Below are 16,975 nucleotides of genomic sequence, written 5' to 3'. Positions count from 1 at the left end.
GTATACACTGAAATTGCACTGACCGTCAGGGGAAAACTGGTTCTTTTCAAAGATTGCAATACACAGGACATCCTGATAGAGGTCTCTGATGAAGAACTGGCAGTTAAAATTCCATTTTGGATTGAGTGCGTCTGTCAGGGTACGAGAGCTATAGCTCTGCACTCCCACCGATACCTCACAGTATGAGTTACATTTTCCTGCAGGAAAGCAGAGGACATAGAACCATGTACAGAATTTTAGCTTATGGACTTTATCATGCTCATGAAATCCATCACTCCGTTAAGATGCCGTTAGGCCCTACCGGTGGATTTCGATGACTTTAGCTCCACGGCCTCCTGCACGGTCACGAGCAGACGTCCAATACCGCTGGTCTTAACAGAGCGTGCTTGAAATGTGAAGAACAAAGAAATAAGAACCAAGAACCACTGAAACACTGTAAGAACCAAGACAATGGGTTATGTTCAGGGGAGTTTCGAGCCATTGAAAAGGCTCGGGGCTTAGTCAGGTTTGGCATCAGGGTTTAAATACTTGGGGCTAAGCTTAAAATACTCTGGGCAAGGCTTATAATATCCGGGGCTAACGAGGTCCACGGTTATGTTGTAATGCATGGATCCACATTTAGCTAAGCAATACTAGGACAGTGAGCCAAAAATCCTCCATATTTTTTAAGACATAAAAATCCCAGAGAAAAGAGTTATTTATCAATGACATGATTAAATTTCACTTCTTCAACAAGACACTGTGCAAAAATTCTTCCGTTTCATTCCAGGTAACCCCACCTGGATTAACCTCAGCTATCAACTCTGCTTATCTGTGGTTTACTGAAGCCCCCCCAGTAAATTGCTTTGATATATGAGCGTGGAAAGGTGCTACATACAATAAAGAAATGCAAGGTCCGCCCCCAGAGTAATGCCCCACTTTCTTTTCCAAGGCCTCAGAATTTGGGCCATTTGTTTCTGCCTGGGGCTCACATAAATACAAAGAGCAGTAAAAGAAGGTGTATATTAACATGGGAGGAATTATTCAGGCAAATGGCCAGATAAGTACAGCAACGAAAACAAGACCTGTTACTGTGCTGGCAGGCAACTGTATACGCTGGTGATCAGCTTAACAGGCAATGAGCTCTAGGGTCTGATCACACATATCAGCCAGCAGGAACTGCCAGAGGATACAAAACAACCCAAATGGACGAGATTTTTCTTTAGATATGTGACTGAAGCAGGTAAACGTCAAAGGCCTGAGACGAAGGTCAACATGCAGTGAGTCTTCACTATTATGAGCATTTCTTGTCTGAAAGTTTGAAAAGAGTATGATTTATTGTTTATTTGCATGGAAAACCAAAAACCTGAATTCAACATACGAGTTTTGCTTTTAAATCTGATCTTAGGACAGAACCAAGGTAAAGGAAAAAAAAAAAGAAAAAACACTCACCTTGATAGGCCTTTTCTCGCCTTTTCTTTTCCATGTCAATGAAATTATCTGACGCAGCTTTAATCTTCTGCACCCAGGATGTCCTGACAACAGCAAGGAAAAGATAAGTTTTCAGAGCACTTCATTTTATTTTGAGAATTTAGTAACAAGCGATAGTTCCTATGTGATATTTCATCTGAATAATGTCGACCCACTAGTTACAAAAATAAAACCCCATTGGGTCTCGATCTGCCTCTCTGACTTCTCGCACCTTTCGTTGACGTTCTCAGTCTTGAAGGAATAGATGCGTTCGACGTGCGAGATGTGGAAGATTGGGTCATCACTGGAAGGATCAGAGGGAAACTTCACCAGGACCTCGTTCAGAAACACTGGCTGGGTTTGGGACAGACCAGAAGACAATGAGAATAGGGAGTGTTATGGATACGCCCCATTGATGAACTCGCAACAGTTGGCTGACGTCAACTGCTACTTGCATCACGTGAAGCGTTTTAGAGACACAGTATTAGGAAGGAGGGAGAAGAGTCACTCACCGTCTTATATATCTTGAACTGTGCGTTAGACTTGGAGCTGAACAGTCTATCTCCCCCAGATGAAGAAAACTGCTTGGCGAGTTGGGTAAAGAGAAGGAAGTCATTGAAGAGGAACACGTGCAGCTCCTTGTTGCTCTTGGTCTTGCACAACTTCCCGCTGTGCAGAATTTTACGAGGACCCATGCAATTGGTCAGGGAGTTGAAGGTCAAATTCTGTAGGTGGAGATTAGTCAACTGTTTTATTATGGTATTTGGGCAAATGACACCATGCATGTTAATATAAGAGTATTCTGGGATTTTATACCCAAGGTTACTGGTAACCATAGCACCTGTGCCACAATTACAGATCAGAAGAAGATTTAACATAAACTTTGGGCAACTCCACCAATGAAAAAACAAAGATCAGAATTTGGATATCCAAGTACAGAATGCACTCTCACCTCAATGATACCTTCACGTTGCACATGGGCCTGGATCCACTCAAGTCTATCCGAATTCTCCTTCTCCCGAACCCCCTCATTGACCTGCAAGCAAAGCTCCTCTGCCTTCTCCAGGGCCTCCTGCAGGTGGCTGTGGTCCACGTGAGTCTCAGGCGTGCTTTCCAGGATCTGTCAAGCAGCCAAGGGACTCTCAGCAGGTAACTTACTACATAAAAAACCTAAAAAGATAATCCCCAAGAGCACACTTTTCCAATACAGTCAGCCACATATCAGAGTGATACAGGAGGAGACTCACGTTCTTGATGATGAGAGGATAGCGCGTAATCCTCTGCATAGGTTTGAGCAGGAAGCTAGACAGTGGCATGCCTTTGCAGCGATAATCAGTGGCAATTTTCTGCATGACAGGCAGCTGGGAATTAGTCTTTTACAAAAGATTACGATGGAGAACAGATGCAAACATCCATTAATATACAAAAGAGTTTCAGAACATGTTTCTTTCTAAATATATAAATATCCTAGAAAAGATATGGTTCGTTCTTTTTGGGACGGGGTGTGGCTCAGCAGGTACAGTATGACTCACAATCATTTCCCATTCGGAAGGTCACCAGTTCAAATCCCATGGTCGGCAGAGTGATTTCACCATTGGGTCCTTAATTCCCAATTGCCCCAATGACTAGCTTATGCTACTTTTTCAACTGTACATCGTTTTAAATAAAAGCACCTGCTAAATAAGTCAAAATAATAAATACATTTGACATTTGCCCTAATATGCACCCCCATTTCTCAGTAGCTTCAGTCCACCCCTACCTTTAGGAAGATCTTGAAGTCGGGCTCTTGGTCAGTCTTGTGCTGCAACAGGGCGGCTGCATTAAGCTGACAGCTGCAGAACAGTATGTACGGCTGCATGGAGGACAGGTGGGAAGCCAGGACGTCGCCGATCATCTGCACAGGCACCCCTTCCCCGGCGGCTGACTTCCGTGGCTGCAGGGCCCTAGCAGAGACACACGAAGCGCTGAGCTCGCACAAGACTCCCCCCCCCCCCCGATCCCACCCCCAGCAACCCAACCTTATCTACCCCCATGCTCCTCAATGCCAGCATTTCTGTCTCAGCAGGCGACATGAAGTCTCTGTTCCAGGCAGCTTCCGAAAAATTCTTTTTTTTCCCCCCATCATCACACCAGGCAAAGTCTGACGACTTGACCCTGTTCACTGCACCTCTGCAGTATTTATTTTGCAGTTATAAACACACTACAGTGTGCAGTTGGTTATTAAATCCTTCTGTTCCGTTTATGCAGCATATAAATTTAAATCATTTAACTGAAAGAGCATTAATATTGTTCTTTCATTAAAATAATGGAGGCCATTTGTATACCGAGACACACTTTCTATACACTTGCAGTCATTAAATCTCCATTGAAATTCTTAAGTAATGAAAATAAATGATCCCCTGCGACCTCAAATAGGACAGACAGTGACAGAAAATGGATGCAAGGATGAAAATAAATTAACCCATTTCAAAGGAAACTTTCTACAAATAAGTGAGAGTGCTTTAGCTGTTACAGCTGAAGGGCTGACAGAGGAGCATTTACTTGAGAAGTGCAGTGTTGGAGGCAATGAGCTCATTCCAGTTGACAAAGATCATGTTCATCTCAGAGTCTGTCAGGCGGCCAGATTCAGACATGGGCTTGTGAAAAACCTGGAATGATGACAACGACAATAAAACGATACACACAAGTGGTCCACAAATAGAAGCTTGCAAAGATACTATTATTATTTGCATATGTGCAAAATAGCTAATTTACATAAAATCAGTAAGACACTAAACACACAATGTTTTTTTGCGCAGCATCTGCTAACCGAAAGTGAGAAATCTGGCTTGTTCTGTGACTGAGCGGCTAGCAATAAATCCGTGTTTGTTTCAATCGGCTAAAGCAACATTTCCCAACCTGGTCCTCAGGGACCCACAGTCAGTCCATGGTTTTGCTCCTTCCAATGTCTCTGCTAGACAGTCGACATTATTGCTGAGAGGCGGAGTAGGAAGCTCAGAGGGCACAAAAACGTGGACTGTCCGAGGGTCCCCGAAGACCGGATTGGAAAACGCTGAGCTATAGCAGTGCTCGGGTACCTGAAGAGCCAGCTGAAGGTCTTCTACATAGCGCTCCTCAGTCTCGACGAGCTCGTGGATGTAGCCCTGTCGCTTCCTCTCCAGCGGGCTCACACTCTCCAGCCGCATCAGGTCCCCATTCCCTACGGGACAAGGATGGAGCATGACGGGGAGGGCCAGGGTCAGGTGGAATGGGGCTGGATGCAGCGCACAGAAACCATCAAGACCATGTCAAACATTTCTGGCCCAGAATCAAGCTTCTGGCAGGAATCGTGCATTTTCTCTGCCTTGAAATACCACAGAACTCCCTTGCAGGACGAGCACCAATAAACGTCATAGCATTCAGCCTCACCTGGTGACGAAACTGCAAATGTGGCCATGGGCTCCCACTGAGGTCTTTAAAATAAGCTTGTAATACACACACACACACACACACACACACACACACACACACACACACACACACAGGTTTGCAATTATACCTTTGTGGGGACTTGCCATTCATTTCTATGGGGGAAAAACTCTAATCCCAACATGACGACCTTACCCCTACCCAGCCATAACCTTAACCATGAGTAACCAAACAAAATACGAGACTTCTGGCATTTTTAGTTTTTTGATTGCATTCACAAATCTTTGTGGTGACCTGAAAAATGGTCCCCACAACATTGGTCCCCACAATGCAATATAAACATAATTCACACACACACACACGCACGCACGCACGCACACACACACGTTTGACAACCTTTACCTCAACCCAGCCCTAATGTTAACCTTGAGTGAACAAACAAAACACAAGATTGCAGTAATAGATTTTTACAAAACTGTCATTTCCCCTTGTGGGGACCAAAAAAATGGTCCATACAACAAAATATATCCGCCCCCCTTATAGGATTACAAGGCCATGCAGGAAGTGTTAAAGGATATGAAGTGTCTTCACATCCTAAAATAAGCTGAACTGTGCAGAATCATATGATTAGAACAATGAAATTATTCGTATACCACATTTCCAAAACCTTTTCCCTTTTGTTAAAAGGAAAAGACGGATCACGGGTGTTTCCGCAGTCTTCTGCTTCTGCAATACAACTCAAATTCTGCTTACATTAAATGAAACTATCAGCATTCCAGGACAGCCTCATCAAAACAAGCTTACAGTGTCTGTGCAGCAAGAACTGAACCACATAAAGCAAAATAATGAAATTAAGTTTTATTTTATATACATATTTATATGTATACATGAATTTATGTATAAACCTAAAGGGTAAGTCACAATCTAAAGCACAGTTTCAAAGAAAGAAAGAAAAAAAGATCATACTGAATGTGATACCAACTTCAAAGGGACCAATAAAATGCAAAATTAGTCACAGCATTCCAAGGAAGTTAACAGCCTTGAATACAGTAGCATCTCTGTACAAATACTACCATTTGTATGCTCTTTAAAAACATTGCAATCATTAATTTTGTTAAAAAAGGTTATGCATAATTGTGTCACATGATACTATATTAAACATAACCATGCAGTTAGCAGTCGGCCTGCACAGGTAATTAGCTTGACTTCACTGGTGTTAACAGAAGAGGTTTATTTCAATGTCCAGAAATGAACATTTCATTTAAAAATGGCAAAAAATTATAGTTATTCCACATCTGACACTTAAGCAACAATAAGCCCAGAATGATTGTTAAATTTAAATGTGGTTCACATGACACAAAACATGACAAGGCATATATTTATATATATATATATTCTAGATAACAAAAAGACTGTTAGTTTGCCTACATTTGTACTTCCTTGGGTTTGTATCAGCCGTTTGTATTTGTATTCAATTTTCCAAGGTAAAATGTAGTGATCGTGCCACAATGTAATATAGTTTCTTAAATTTAAAGAAATCTCCAAAACAATTCATGACCAAATTACATTTAAATATTAGATGGCTGCTCTTCGAGTAATAGTTTCAGCATTGTTAATTATGAAAATTTAATTGGGGCAAAAGATTAAAAAGTCTTATTAATTACATTGCAGCATGAAGGCTGTTAATCGATTTGGCAGTCATTTGCAAAGTTAGCAATTATAAACACTCAAACACTTAACAACTATGGGGCTAAATGAAAATCTTGCACTGTTGGCAGTAACAGCCAGACATGTTCAGGTTAAAGTAACAATGAGATGTGACACACTTCTATTCATACAGAGAAATTATTTCAAAAGGGAAAAACACTAGAACTTAGTACAAAACAAAAGGCCATTTTCAAAATTTTAGAGCGTCTCTCCCCCCCCCCCCCGTCCCCCCCCCCCCCACACACACACACACACACACACACACACACACACACACACAGTATCCAAAAGGGGTGACATCTTTTAAAAAGCATTTCAACTCAAACTGTATAAAGAGAATGAGTTTTTGTGTGATGGAAGACCCATATCGGGCAAAATCAATAGGATGAAAAATGTCCATCCACATTCCATCCATCTCAGGAATAATAAACCAAAAGCAGACAGGATACTCACAGAAGAAAAAGCCACAGAAAGACCCACTAAACCTCTGCTAAAATAACAGTCCACAAATAACTAGATCAGCGGCATAAACAAACATGTTGACAGGACCCAAGTCTCAGGCGGTTTCAAACTAGCATCCCGCTAATTCCTCAAGAGAGCAAGGAATCCGGTGCAGAGCACGAAGGTTTAGCATAGCTGGCATAGCCAATCAAAAGAGGCCAAAAACGGGGCTTATGGGTAAAGAAAAAATATATATATTAAAAATCACTGAGTTGAGAAGCCCTATCCAATGGGTGAGGTGGGTCGCCGTCGTTGTCCCGGAGCCTACGTAAAACCGGGTCTCTGATAGGTGCGAAGGAGAAGAGGAGGAAACCCTATCATCCTATAGAGAAACAGAGATGGAAGGGAAAGGAGGAGAACAAAACAACAGGGGGAAAATGACAGAAAACAACAAGAAAGATGGATGATGAATGGAGAGAGATGGAAGAAATTAAGTTGACTGTGAACTTAACTATAACACTGAAGATTAAGTGCTATAGTCTTCACAGAAGCCATGTGGGAATACTTTTAGGTCCTAATATTAGTATCAAAGTAAAAGCAGGAATTATCTGGTTTATTGGTATGGTTAAGCATACAGAGTAAGATTCTTTACTGTTCAAATTTAATACAGATTAGTCAAAAAGCTTTTAAAATTAATTTATGCACCATTAAAGACAATGCACACTTCCAAACTATCTAGTATTTTATAATAAATCTTTACATTTGAATTGCACCCACTTCCTCTCTCTCGCACACACACATCAGTGTAATATAACTTATTTGGCACTATTCCGCAGAGACTGTATTGCTTATAAACTGGACCAAAACAATGTCATAACTTTTAAACGTACCAGACAACTGCTAGAATTCCTAGAATTTTGTGCAAGTCAATGCAATATGTAACCTTTATTGGTATACCTTCTGGCAAACAAATACGTAAACCCAAACTTTCCATTTAAAAAGAAAGAGAATCTTCACTTTCCATAATGGATGGTTTAATTTTAATGCTTAATTCAGATTAATTATTATGTATCCATATACGTATACATAACAGCTTGCATGTAGTTATGGTGCTTCGTCAAATTTGGAAAATACTCTGGTTGACTTCTGGTTCTTTATATTTTTAACAGACTTAAAATCAGCTAAAGGTCTGGAGGTACCAATATATTATTCCCTTGTACAAGAAAGCATCCCTGAGTAGAAAGATCTAAGAACAGCTGGTGACAAACGAATCCCTTGATTAGTCAAGGAAAGTGAGCAGCAAACGCACAGCAGACACAGGACTTTGCTCATTTATCTCCATCTATAATTCAAACCTTTGACAAGCTCACTACAATAAAAAGAAAAAAATACCCTGGTCATATAGTATTCCATTAGAAAGTTTCTTAGTGACTTAGGTACTGAAATATACATTAATTAACATGCTAATGTAACAGCCAGCTTTGCATTGATATAAGCAGTTTTCCCCCCTCTATACTGATTCAAACACCCTGGCTGATAAGCATTTTTTTAAGCTGGTACTTACATTGCTGACTGGTATCAGACTCATTGGTACTCATTTTGATGTAGTTGGTGGGGATGAGCCCTGTAACTCCATTGATTTCGCCTTTCCACCAATCCGGGCTCGTCTTTTCCAGGACATTGATTGGCTGACCCTTGGAGAAGCTCATCTCATCCTCGTTGACGGCCGTGTAGTCATACAAGGAAATGACCTGGCAGACTGGTGGACACGAGATGCCCAGAAGGTGAGAGGGGCCAACAGGTTACCAGGCGGTTGTAGGCTTGCAGTAAATGCGCTCTTACTTGGGAGAGGAGCTGGGGTGGATTTGCCACTGTTGAGACCAAGCAGTTTAACATGGGAGGCAGGGAACCAGCCCTTCTGACGCTTTTTACCTCTCGCCTGGACAGAAGAAATGAAAAACTGTCAAGTATAAAACATTTTTTGAGAATGGAACGTTACATTGATTCATTTACATTGTGAAATATACAAGTACATGCAATAACCTTCAAAAACACTTGTACTCTTATTATTGCATAGTGTCCATTTATGATATCTTTCATAGTTTGTTTACCTAAATATGTGCTTATTTTAATATATAGTTTACTTCTTTAGTATATTGCTTATATTTTTTTTACATGCTCATTACATCATATTTGTATCGTACTGGCTTTGGAAGTCACTAACGTAATCAAATACAAAACAACCGCCAATTCTGGAATTAACAAGAATAAATCCATTTAGAAACGAAACGGTTTCTACGAAAATTTGACCAAAAAGAGAGAGTCTGTCCCATTGCTTTGCTCAAAACTGGCAAGACGGACCTGCAGCTCGCCAAGCCACCATCCTGTGGGGTTTTTGGTGAGGATCAGAATCAGCTGGCCAGGCAACAGGCTGAGCTGCTCGGCTCCAGTGGCCATGTATGCACTGCACACCTGGGCCACCTCTGGAAAGCACAGAGCAAGACAAAGCATGCTTACCACGCATTCACCTGGCAGCTAGATAAGGCATTCATACACCAAGCATATTCTGCTGATGATTAAACTGATAAACATCAGTTTTCTGTTCTCCTTACTCGCACTGCCCTGCATATCCTACATAACTACCAGCATGACATTTGTACAACTGCCTGAAATATGAAACATACCTGGTTTCTTGCCAGAGGCGCCTGGTCTGCCATTATTACCAGAGATCTGAAAAGACAGAGATTATTTGTTATTTGTTTTGACAATGGCTTCTCTTATAACATTTGCGCCATACAATAGTAATCCATCCATCCATCCATTTTCCAAACCGCTTATCCTACTGGGTCGCGGGGGGTTCCGGAGCCTATCCCGGAAGCAATGGGCACGAGGCAGGGAACAACCCAGGATGGGGGGCCAGTCCATCACAGGGCACACTCACACACCATTCACTCACACAGGCACACCTATGGGCAATTTAGCAACTCCAATTAGCCTCAGCATGCTTTTTCTTGGACCGGAGTACCCGGAGGAAACCCCACGACGACATGGGGAGAACATGCAAACTACACACACAGGGAACTCTGGTGGAGACTGAAACCCTGGTCCCAGAAGTGTGAGGCAACAGTGCTAACCACTGTACTACGCCATATCAAATATAAGTAAGGTACAGGAAAATATACAGAAATATGCAACAATTCAAAAATAGCAAAAAAATCCATGGAAAGTCAAAGATCGTACAAACGTTGACAATATATAGAAACAATTTTTCCATTTACGTCAGGCTCTCTTGGTTTGACGTAGGTGGAGGGGAAGACGCCAGTCCTGTCCCCGATGCAGCCCCTCCACCACTCTCCGTCGCGTTCTGTAACGAGGATACTGTCCCCCTGGTTGAAGGCCAAGTCTCCCGGTTCTGGGCTCTCGTAAGTGTACAGGGCTACATACTCTGATTGGATGTAATGCATGATTAGTCACCAGTTTCTAGTCTTTGAATTACATTCTTCAACTAATGTGATATGAAGTGTTTGGAGACAAATATAAAATATATATGTACTATGCAGTTCAAATAGAACGAATAAAATGTATTTAAATACAATTCATCGTCGTCTAGTTGGCATCCAAAACAATCACTTAACACTCAAATCCTGACTACAAAATACAGCACCTTAGCATCCAATGCAAATAATTTCTCTATGCATCCACCCACCAGCAATACAAACCCCAAAAATCAAGACATACATCCCTCTATAAATGTAAAGATCTTGTTACATGAGCTAACGGTAAATCCTACCTTCCATCTGAGACGTCTCTGTCGTTTCCCCTCCATCTGTTGATGTGTGCATTGAACTACTATCAAAGCAAAAACAAAAGTTAGATATTAAACCCGATTGCTGATCAGAGAATTAATAACAAAAAGAACGATTTGCAGAAAACTGCGGAACGTTGTCATGCCTAATTAAGAGACACCGCATGCAGAGAAACTGGCCCTACGAGTCTGTCAGCTATTCTTTGCCACAGTCCTGTATCAAGAAATCAGTTACCTTCTCAGTTTACATGCATCCTTCTTTGGGCATTTACCCAAAAAAATGGATGGATGACAATCAATGGTTTAGTGGTTTGATTAGAATCATGTGTGACTGCCTGAGCACGGCTCTCAAAGCCAGCTTAGCTTTGAGGTAACTGAGGTAATAGCCTTATTGCTAAATCTCTCCAGGCAAAAGGCAAAGTTTACTCTGGGCTGGCATCTCCTTCAGAGAGCAGGGTGACGTAGGTCCTAGGAAACCAGCCCCGGGCCCCATTGAGCTCCCCCTGCCACCAATTCTCCTGCTGCTCCAATACAGTGATGACATCATCCTTGGAGAAATTCAGGTGACTGTCCTTCTTTGCCGTCCAAGAGCACAGCGCCTGGGCCTGGAGGTCTCCCACAACCTGAGAGAAATCACCGATAATCAAGCCTTCCTGGAAAAATGCTATATATAGAGTCAACAGCCATCACAGTCCTGTTTCACTACATGAAAGGTTAAATATGCATATAGGCAGTAATTTATTGCAACAGCCTATGTATACTTTGTGTGGACTGTACTGAATCTCTATTCTTACTACCACTTATAGTTTATTGCTCTGAACTAAAGCTGTTCATTAAATACAGAAAATACACCTGCTTAGAATTGTCAAATGACACATTTACAATTACTTTGACTACATGATAAAAATCAGTTGATTCCTCTATCAGTTCAGGTCTGTTCATGAATGACATTAAAGGCAGATTGAAATCAAGGCAAATCAGTTGCACTTGTCACCATGTGGGGACAAGAGTATAACAATTTAATTACGGAGTTAATTAAGCAGACGTGAATTTATTAAGTTTAATTATATGCGATTAATTACAGAACGAGCCAAGTATTTAAAGTGCAGTTCATGGCGTGTAGTGTGTGATGTCGTCTGCCATCGAGTCGACCAGCCAGGTGACATGGGCCCCGGCATTTCCTGACCTGTGGCTGCTCCTCAGTGGCCACGCGCGGCATGTGGGTCGGGGAGAAGGCAGAGCTCAGCCTCCCGGTGCTGGGGGTGCCAGCCTCTGTCTCCACTCTGCAGGAGAGCAGAGAAGCGCAGGTGATGTTCACAGGAGTGAGGCGTGGGTGGCGAATAGCGCAGCTAGCACAAGTCCAAATCCAAAAATAGCACGTTGCGGAGCATGCACTTCTTTGTTTACGTTCCTGCGAAGGCCGTTAGCTACCAAAACGGCAGCAGCTATTGGAGAAAACCGGCTTTACACTAGAATGATAAACTCGAAGAAAAACAAAAATACAATGAACAACAAAAACGATGAGTGACGGTTGTAATTTGCCGTTTGCCTCACTTGTATGTCGCTTTGGACAAAAGGGCCTGCTAAATAAAGTCAGTGTCATAAAGAACCATTATGATGAATTATGATGAATGCTACAGAACACCATGAGCAACAAAAAAAGCAAAGGAACAGCTAACCCAGGCACATAGTTACCCGGCGTCACCCCGTTACCCGGCATCACCCCGTTACCCGGCATCACCCCGTCACCCGGAGTCACCCCGTTACCTACCAGTGGCATCGTTACCCCGTATTACCCCGTTACACATCAGTCATACCGTTACCCCCCAAACCCCATTATTCAATGTGAGAACATACATGGCTAATAGACCTGATCCAGAACTGATTAACATCAAACAAATTTTAATTTTAAAAGGTTTAACGTTACACAAAGTGCAATACATAATTATTGAGTGCTATTTTGTTTTTCATTTCATCCATAAGCAGCCAAAGTGTCTAACATTTAAGTCAAAGCAGCGGATGGAAGAGAGAGGATGCCAGTACAGAGAATGGAGACTCACATGGTGGGCAGGGTCGGGGGCATCGGGGCCGGCTGGACAGGGGACGGTTCCTCCGGCTTAGACTCTCTGTCCACGTAGGTCGCTGGGAACCAGCCTGTCTTATCCCGGCAACTGCCATACAGCCAGCCCTGCTCACCTTCAGTTGTTTTGTCCACCTAGTGGGCAGGAGATTGAAAAAATAATAAGACAATGGCAATTGTAATGGTTTATTTCGCCATATGCACAAGTATGAGCATAGGTACAATGTAATGCTTCTGTTGACATATCTGAATATGGGGTCCGAGCGCAGGCTCAGCCTTTTATCTGGCGTCCCTAGAGCACTATGGGGTACCAAGGGCCTCATTCAAGGGCCCAATGGACATGTGACTTGCTGAGCCACTCACCAGCAGGCAAAGATGTGTCAGAAGTGGGCTGCTAAAACACTAACTGGTAACGCAGCTTTAAAACCACTGACTATACAGCAAACGAAAGAGGTTCTTAGACGTACATAAGGCTACACATTTACCCAATCTGACACTTTCCTTTTTTGTGGGTATACCCTAGGATTCGAACCCATGACCGTCGCATAGTTAGTACAATGAGCTACAGGAGCACAAACATGCCACTGCGCAGCAAACACGGGCTGTGACAGATGTAGCCTGAAAAGGAAAAACCCAGCATAAGCAACACAAAGAGCTGATATTCTTCATTCTTAAGTCACATGACCGCGGGCGCACCTCTATAAGGTCACCAGCCTCAAACGTCAGCTCGTCTACAGTCCGCGCTGCAAAGGGGTACAGGGCTCTGCGAGTCGTCAAAGTCTCAGATTCCATGTGTACAGAAGTGACGGACGGTAGAGTATCTGAAACAGACAATTAAACCACAATTGTTCTACGGATATAAATTCAGATATCCATGATTTGTATCCTTCTTGTACAATTTGTGCATAAAGCATAATCCTTGGCCCTGTACACCATGCTGTTAAATATTTCTGTCATCATACAATAAACAATCCAGTTCTGAAAAATCATTTTTGCAATGTTATGTAGCAGGGGGGCGGAGCCCAACATGGCTGAACTGGGAGAGTGCCACCTTCCTGCCAGCCTTAGCTCCAGGCTACTTAAAACACTCTAATGACTTTGAGATCGAGACTTTGTAAATGTCGTTCCTGGATGGATGCTGGCAAGTGCAAGATGAGCAATTGCCCCGGGTCGCATCTTCCGAGAGGACGCCACCTTCTCCCCCCCCCCCCCTGCAAAGTTGGAGCAACCCCTGGCACACCCCGTCCCAGATAAAATGAAAGTGGTTAGGCCCGTTTGCTCGGGGGCTGAGGTTGCCAGATATGCCGGTTGCCTAGGCTGCTACATGGCCGTCGACCAGCACTGCTAAACACCTTCACGCAACCAGGCAAGCCAGGTCTGTTACCTCTTCCGTCCTGATGAGTCCCTGTCACCACATCATTCTGCGGCTCTGGTGCCGCCACATGCCCTCCTCGTCCATCAAAGATATCCTCCTGCTGCCTTTCCTCTTGTCTCCTTTCCTCTTCTTTCGTCTCCTTCCCTGCCTCCCTCCCTTTCTCCTCCTCCTCCTCCTCCACGGCCCACTGGTCACTGTCCACCTGCTCCCTGGCCGCTTGCAGGCGATCCAGGAACTCCTGCTTCTCCTCTGCTTGGACTTTGGCCTCCCTCTCCTCCCTCAGACGCCTCTGGCGAGCCTCCTCATCTCGCTGCAGTTTCTCTTGCCACTGCCGGTCCTTCTCCATCTTAGCTCTCCTGCATGTTATTTTGTCGGTAACAAGACAACTTAAAAAAAATTTTAAAATATGATCTGCATTTATGTGTAAACACAAACCTCAATGATAAACAGTGGCAGAACCGTTCATTTGGTATTTGACAGATTACTTTCAGTCGTACTCTGTGCAGTACAATGTTTAGTATGTTATCACTACTAGAACTGGGTCTGCTTTTGTCTAACCACGGGAAAGAAACATGTGTAAATCAGTGATGTAGCCACCCCCTAAAATACCACAAAGTAACGTTAAGGCAGCCAGCAGGTCACCTGATTGCCTCCTCTTCCTCTTTCCGCTTCTCAAAAAGCCGCTCGCGGTGTCTCTGCAGCTCGCGGAGTTTGCCCTCCTTCACGACATACAACTTGTCCAGGGCTGACTGCTGCTTCCTCTGGCTCTCCCGCAACTCCTGAGACGACAGACACACAGCCATATCAGCAAAGGGCCACCTGGGGGGGGGGGGGCACACCGGATGCCTCTACATCACCTATGCTACCCAAACGTCAGAGTGGCAGGCCTACTTGTGCCTGTGAGACAACAGGCCTTCTCTTTCAAATCATATATATAAAAAAATAATAATAATAAAAAAATAAAAAAATAAAAAAAAAATCGGTAGCAGGACATGATAGCTCTAATTAAACAGACATTCAACAACAGATAATCCTCTTAATTACTGATAAGGGGAACTAAATCTTCAATAGTTACAGCGATAATGTGCGTTAATAATAATAATAGTGTTATAGCGACAATGTTTATTATTATTATTATTATTCCCCTTTGTACAGTTACCCAAAATAGAATGTAGATATTAAAACCTTTGTTTTTATACACTGGTATTGACAAATGTCCAAACTGTACGAGAGGGTTAAGTGTGAGAAAAATGAGTTAGGGTGACCTTAATGAGGAGGAAGAGATTGCTAAGACAGCCCAGCAAAGACAGAAGGCCGTGAAGCACACAGTCGTCCATATCGTCAGACTGCAGGGGAAGCGAGGGAGGAAGAAAGAGAAAGAGATAAAGATAGAAAAAAGGGCAGTAGCAGAAAAGTTCAAAAAGAAAGACGGAAATGATACGAGCTGAAACGTTAGTATTTCCACATTTAGCATCATACGCACAGTTCACAGTTAGCTTGTTAGCTCGTAATGAGGGCTTTTTTCTGCTAATGTGCTCAGTTGCCTGTGTATGCGTTCAGCAAAGGAGCCAACGGCCGGACAATTAATACAGGGTGAAAGCAGAATTTCGGGTCAGACAGCATTGTTATCTGACCTACATAGCTTAGCATTTCAGTGGTGCTAAATCACTGGGACAGACCCGGGGCAGTTTTAATTTGAAGACGGCTATGTTACAGGGACTGACGGGGAGAGGATGCCACATCAACCTTGCGTATTTATTCAAGCTGCGTGTTCCTGGAGCCATTAGCTACACCGCTCCGGCAATTACCAGCCATGAATAAGAGCCTCGATGCTAGAGCGAGTGTTACGGCACTTCAAATAACCGCTAGCAGCCCAAATCCCTCTTAGGGAACAAATCTACACATTTCAGGAATACAGAATAAGGCAATTTAAAAATCGACCAGTGCTCACCGATGCAGAAGGAGTACATCAAAAACAGTTATAAAATTTGCCAATAAAAAAAATCTTTACAGAACTTACAGAAGCAATGTATTCTGGGAAAAAACAACATTTGCATGCAGTCAGAAAAAAACATGCGACATCTTCTTCCTAAACCTACCTTGATGGTCTTGTTATAATCGTCCATCTCCAGAAGCTTTGCCGACGTCTCCTTCTCTAGGGCATCCAGCTGCTCCTTCAGTTTCCGACATGTTATGTCCTTGTCCTCCACACTTTTCTTTAAAGTTGCCATAGATGATACTATGGAGAAAATAAAGGGGAGGCCATGCTTTTTTTGAGCAGACTCAAATTTTATTGCTCTTCACTACAGTGGGAATTACAAGAGATCAGTCTTACTGGGGAGGTTGTCAAAGCCGATGTTGTTCAGTTTCTCCTTCAGCCTATGATGTTCTGGAACCAGCAGAGAGAGCTTCTTCTGATAGTCCTAGATTTCAAAATGAATTAAAAAGGAAAAAAAATCAGACCTGGAAAGCTTAAGAGCTCTTCTAAGTTCAGCAGCCAGTGTAGCTGAAAACTGTAATGAGAATGTAATGAGTCACATTCAGAATGCTAAGTAAACTGTCTGCTAGCACATACGTGTATTTGTTGACACAACAGAACTTAAACATGCTCTAAGCACAAACTGCAGCCAAAGCATTATTACAAAATAATCAGTGCTTGGCATTTCAGGTCCAAAAACTACTAATCCAGACCAAGATACTGTTTCTAGCA

General features: G+C 42.9%; 1 protein-coding gene across 2 annotated transcripts in view; it reads right to left on the bottom strand.

Annotated features, from left to right (window-relative positions):
* The window catches only part of itsn2b (intersectin 2b), a 37,610-nt gene that overhangs the window by 1,456 nt on the left and 19,179 nt on the right, over nucleotides 1-16,975 (bottom strand). The window contains exons 15-39 of one of the 2 annotated variants that reach the window (XM_048973903.1): nucleotides 16,601-16,688; nucleotides 16,365-16,504; nucleotides 15,531-15,611; nucleotides 14,908-15,044; nucleotides 14,275-14,621; nucleotides 13,587-13,711; nucleotides 12,871-13,025; nucleotides 11,997-12,093; nucleotides 11,237-11,433; nucleotides 10,796-10,854; nucleotides 10,284-10,450; nucleotides 9,690-9,735; nucleotides 9,367-9,488; nucleotides 8,848-8,944; nucleotides 8,570-8,764; nucleotides 4,527-4,648; nucleotides 3,991-4,097; nucleotides 3,209-3,392; nucleotides 2,697-2,795; nucleotides 2,402-2,569; nucleotides 1,962-2,174; nucleotides 1,682-1,803; nucleotides 1,432-1,514; nucleotides 302-385; nucleotides 24-197 (exon numbers count right to left, since the gene is read on the bottom strand). In XM_048973903.1, the coding sequence (XP_048829860.1) occupies nucleotides 24-197; nucleotides 302-385; nucleotides 1,432-1,514; nucleotides 1,682-1,803; nucleotides 1,962-2,174; nucleotides 2,402-2,569; nucleotides 2,697-2,795; nucleotides 3,209-3,392; nucleotides 3,991-4,097; nucleotides 4,527-4,648; nucleotides 8,570-8,764; nucleotides 8,848-8,944; nucleotides 9,367-9,488; nucleotides 9,690-9,735; nucleotides 10,284-10,450; nucleotides 10,796-10,854; nucleotides 11,237-11,433; nucleotides 11,997-12,093; nucleotides 12,871-13,025; nucleotides 13,587-13,711; nucleotides 14,275-14,621; nucleotides 14,908-15,044; nucleotides 15,531-15,611; nucleotides 16,365-16,504; nucleotides 16,601-16,688 (3,409 nt within the window). The remainder of the gene's footprint in view (nucleotides 1-23; nucleotides 198-301; nucleotides 386-1,431; nucleotides 1,515-1,681; nucleotides 1,804-1,961; nucleotides 2,175-2,401; nucleotides 2,570-2,696; nucleotides 2,796-3,208; nucleotides 3,393-3,990; nucleotides 4,098-4,526; nucleotides 4,649-8,569; nucleotides 8,765-8,847; nucleotides 8,945-9,366; nucleotides 9,489-9,689; nucleotides 9,736-10,283; nucleotides 10,451-10,795; nucleotides 10,855-11,236; nucleotides 11,434-11,996; nucleotides 12,094-12,870; nucleotides 13,026-13,586; nucleotides 13,712-14,274; nucleotides 14,622-14,907; nucleotides 15,045-15,530; nucleotides 15,612-16,364; nucleotides 16,505-16,600; nucleotides 16,689-16,975) is intronic. The other variant, XM_048973902.1, reaches the window with a different exon arrangement.

The sequence above is a fragment of the Brienomyrus brachyistius genome, chromosome 14 (genome assembly GCF_023856365.1).
Source record: "Brienomyrus brachyistius isolate T26 chromosome 14, BBRACH_0.4, whole genome shotgun sequence".
Taxonomy (NCBI): Eukaryota; Metazoa; Chordata; class Actinopteri; order Osteoglossiformes; family Mormyridae; genus Brienomyrus; species Brienomyrus brachyistius.
The sequence above is the reverse complement of the archived record's forward strand: the minus strand, read 5'-3'. Positions and strand labels throughout refer to the sequence as shown.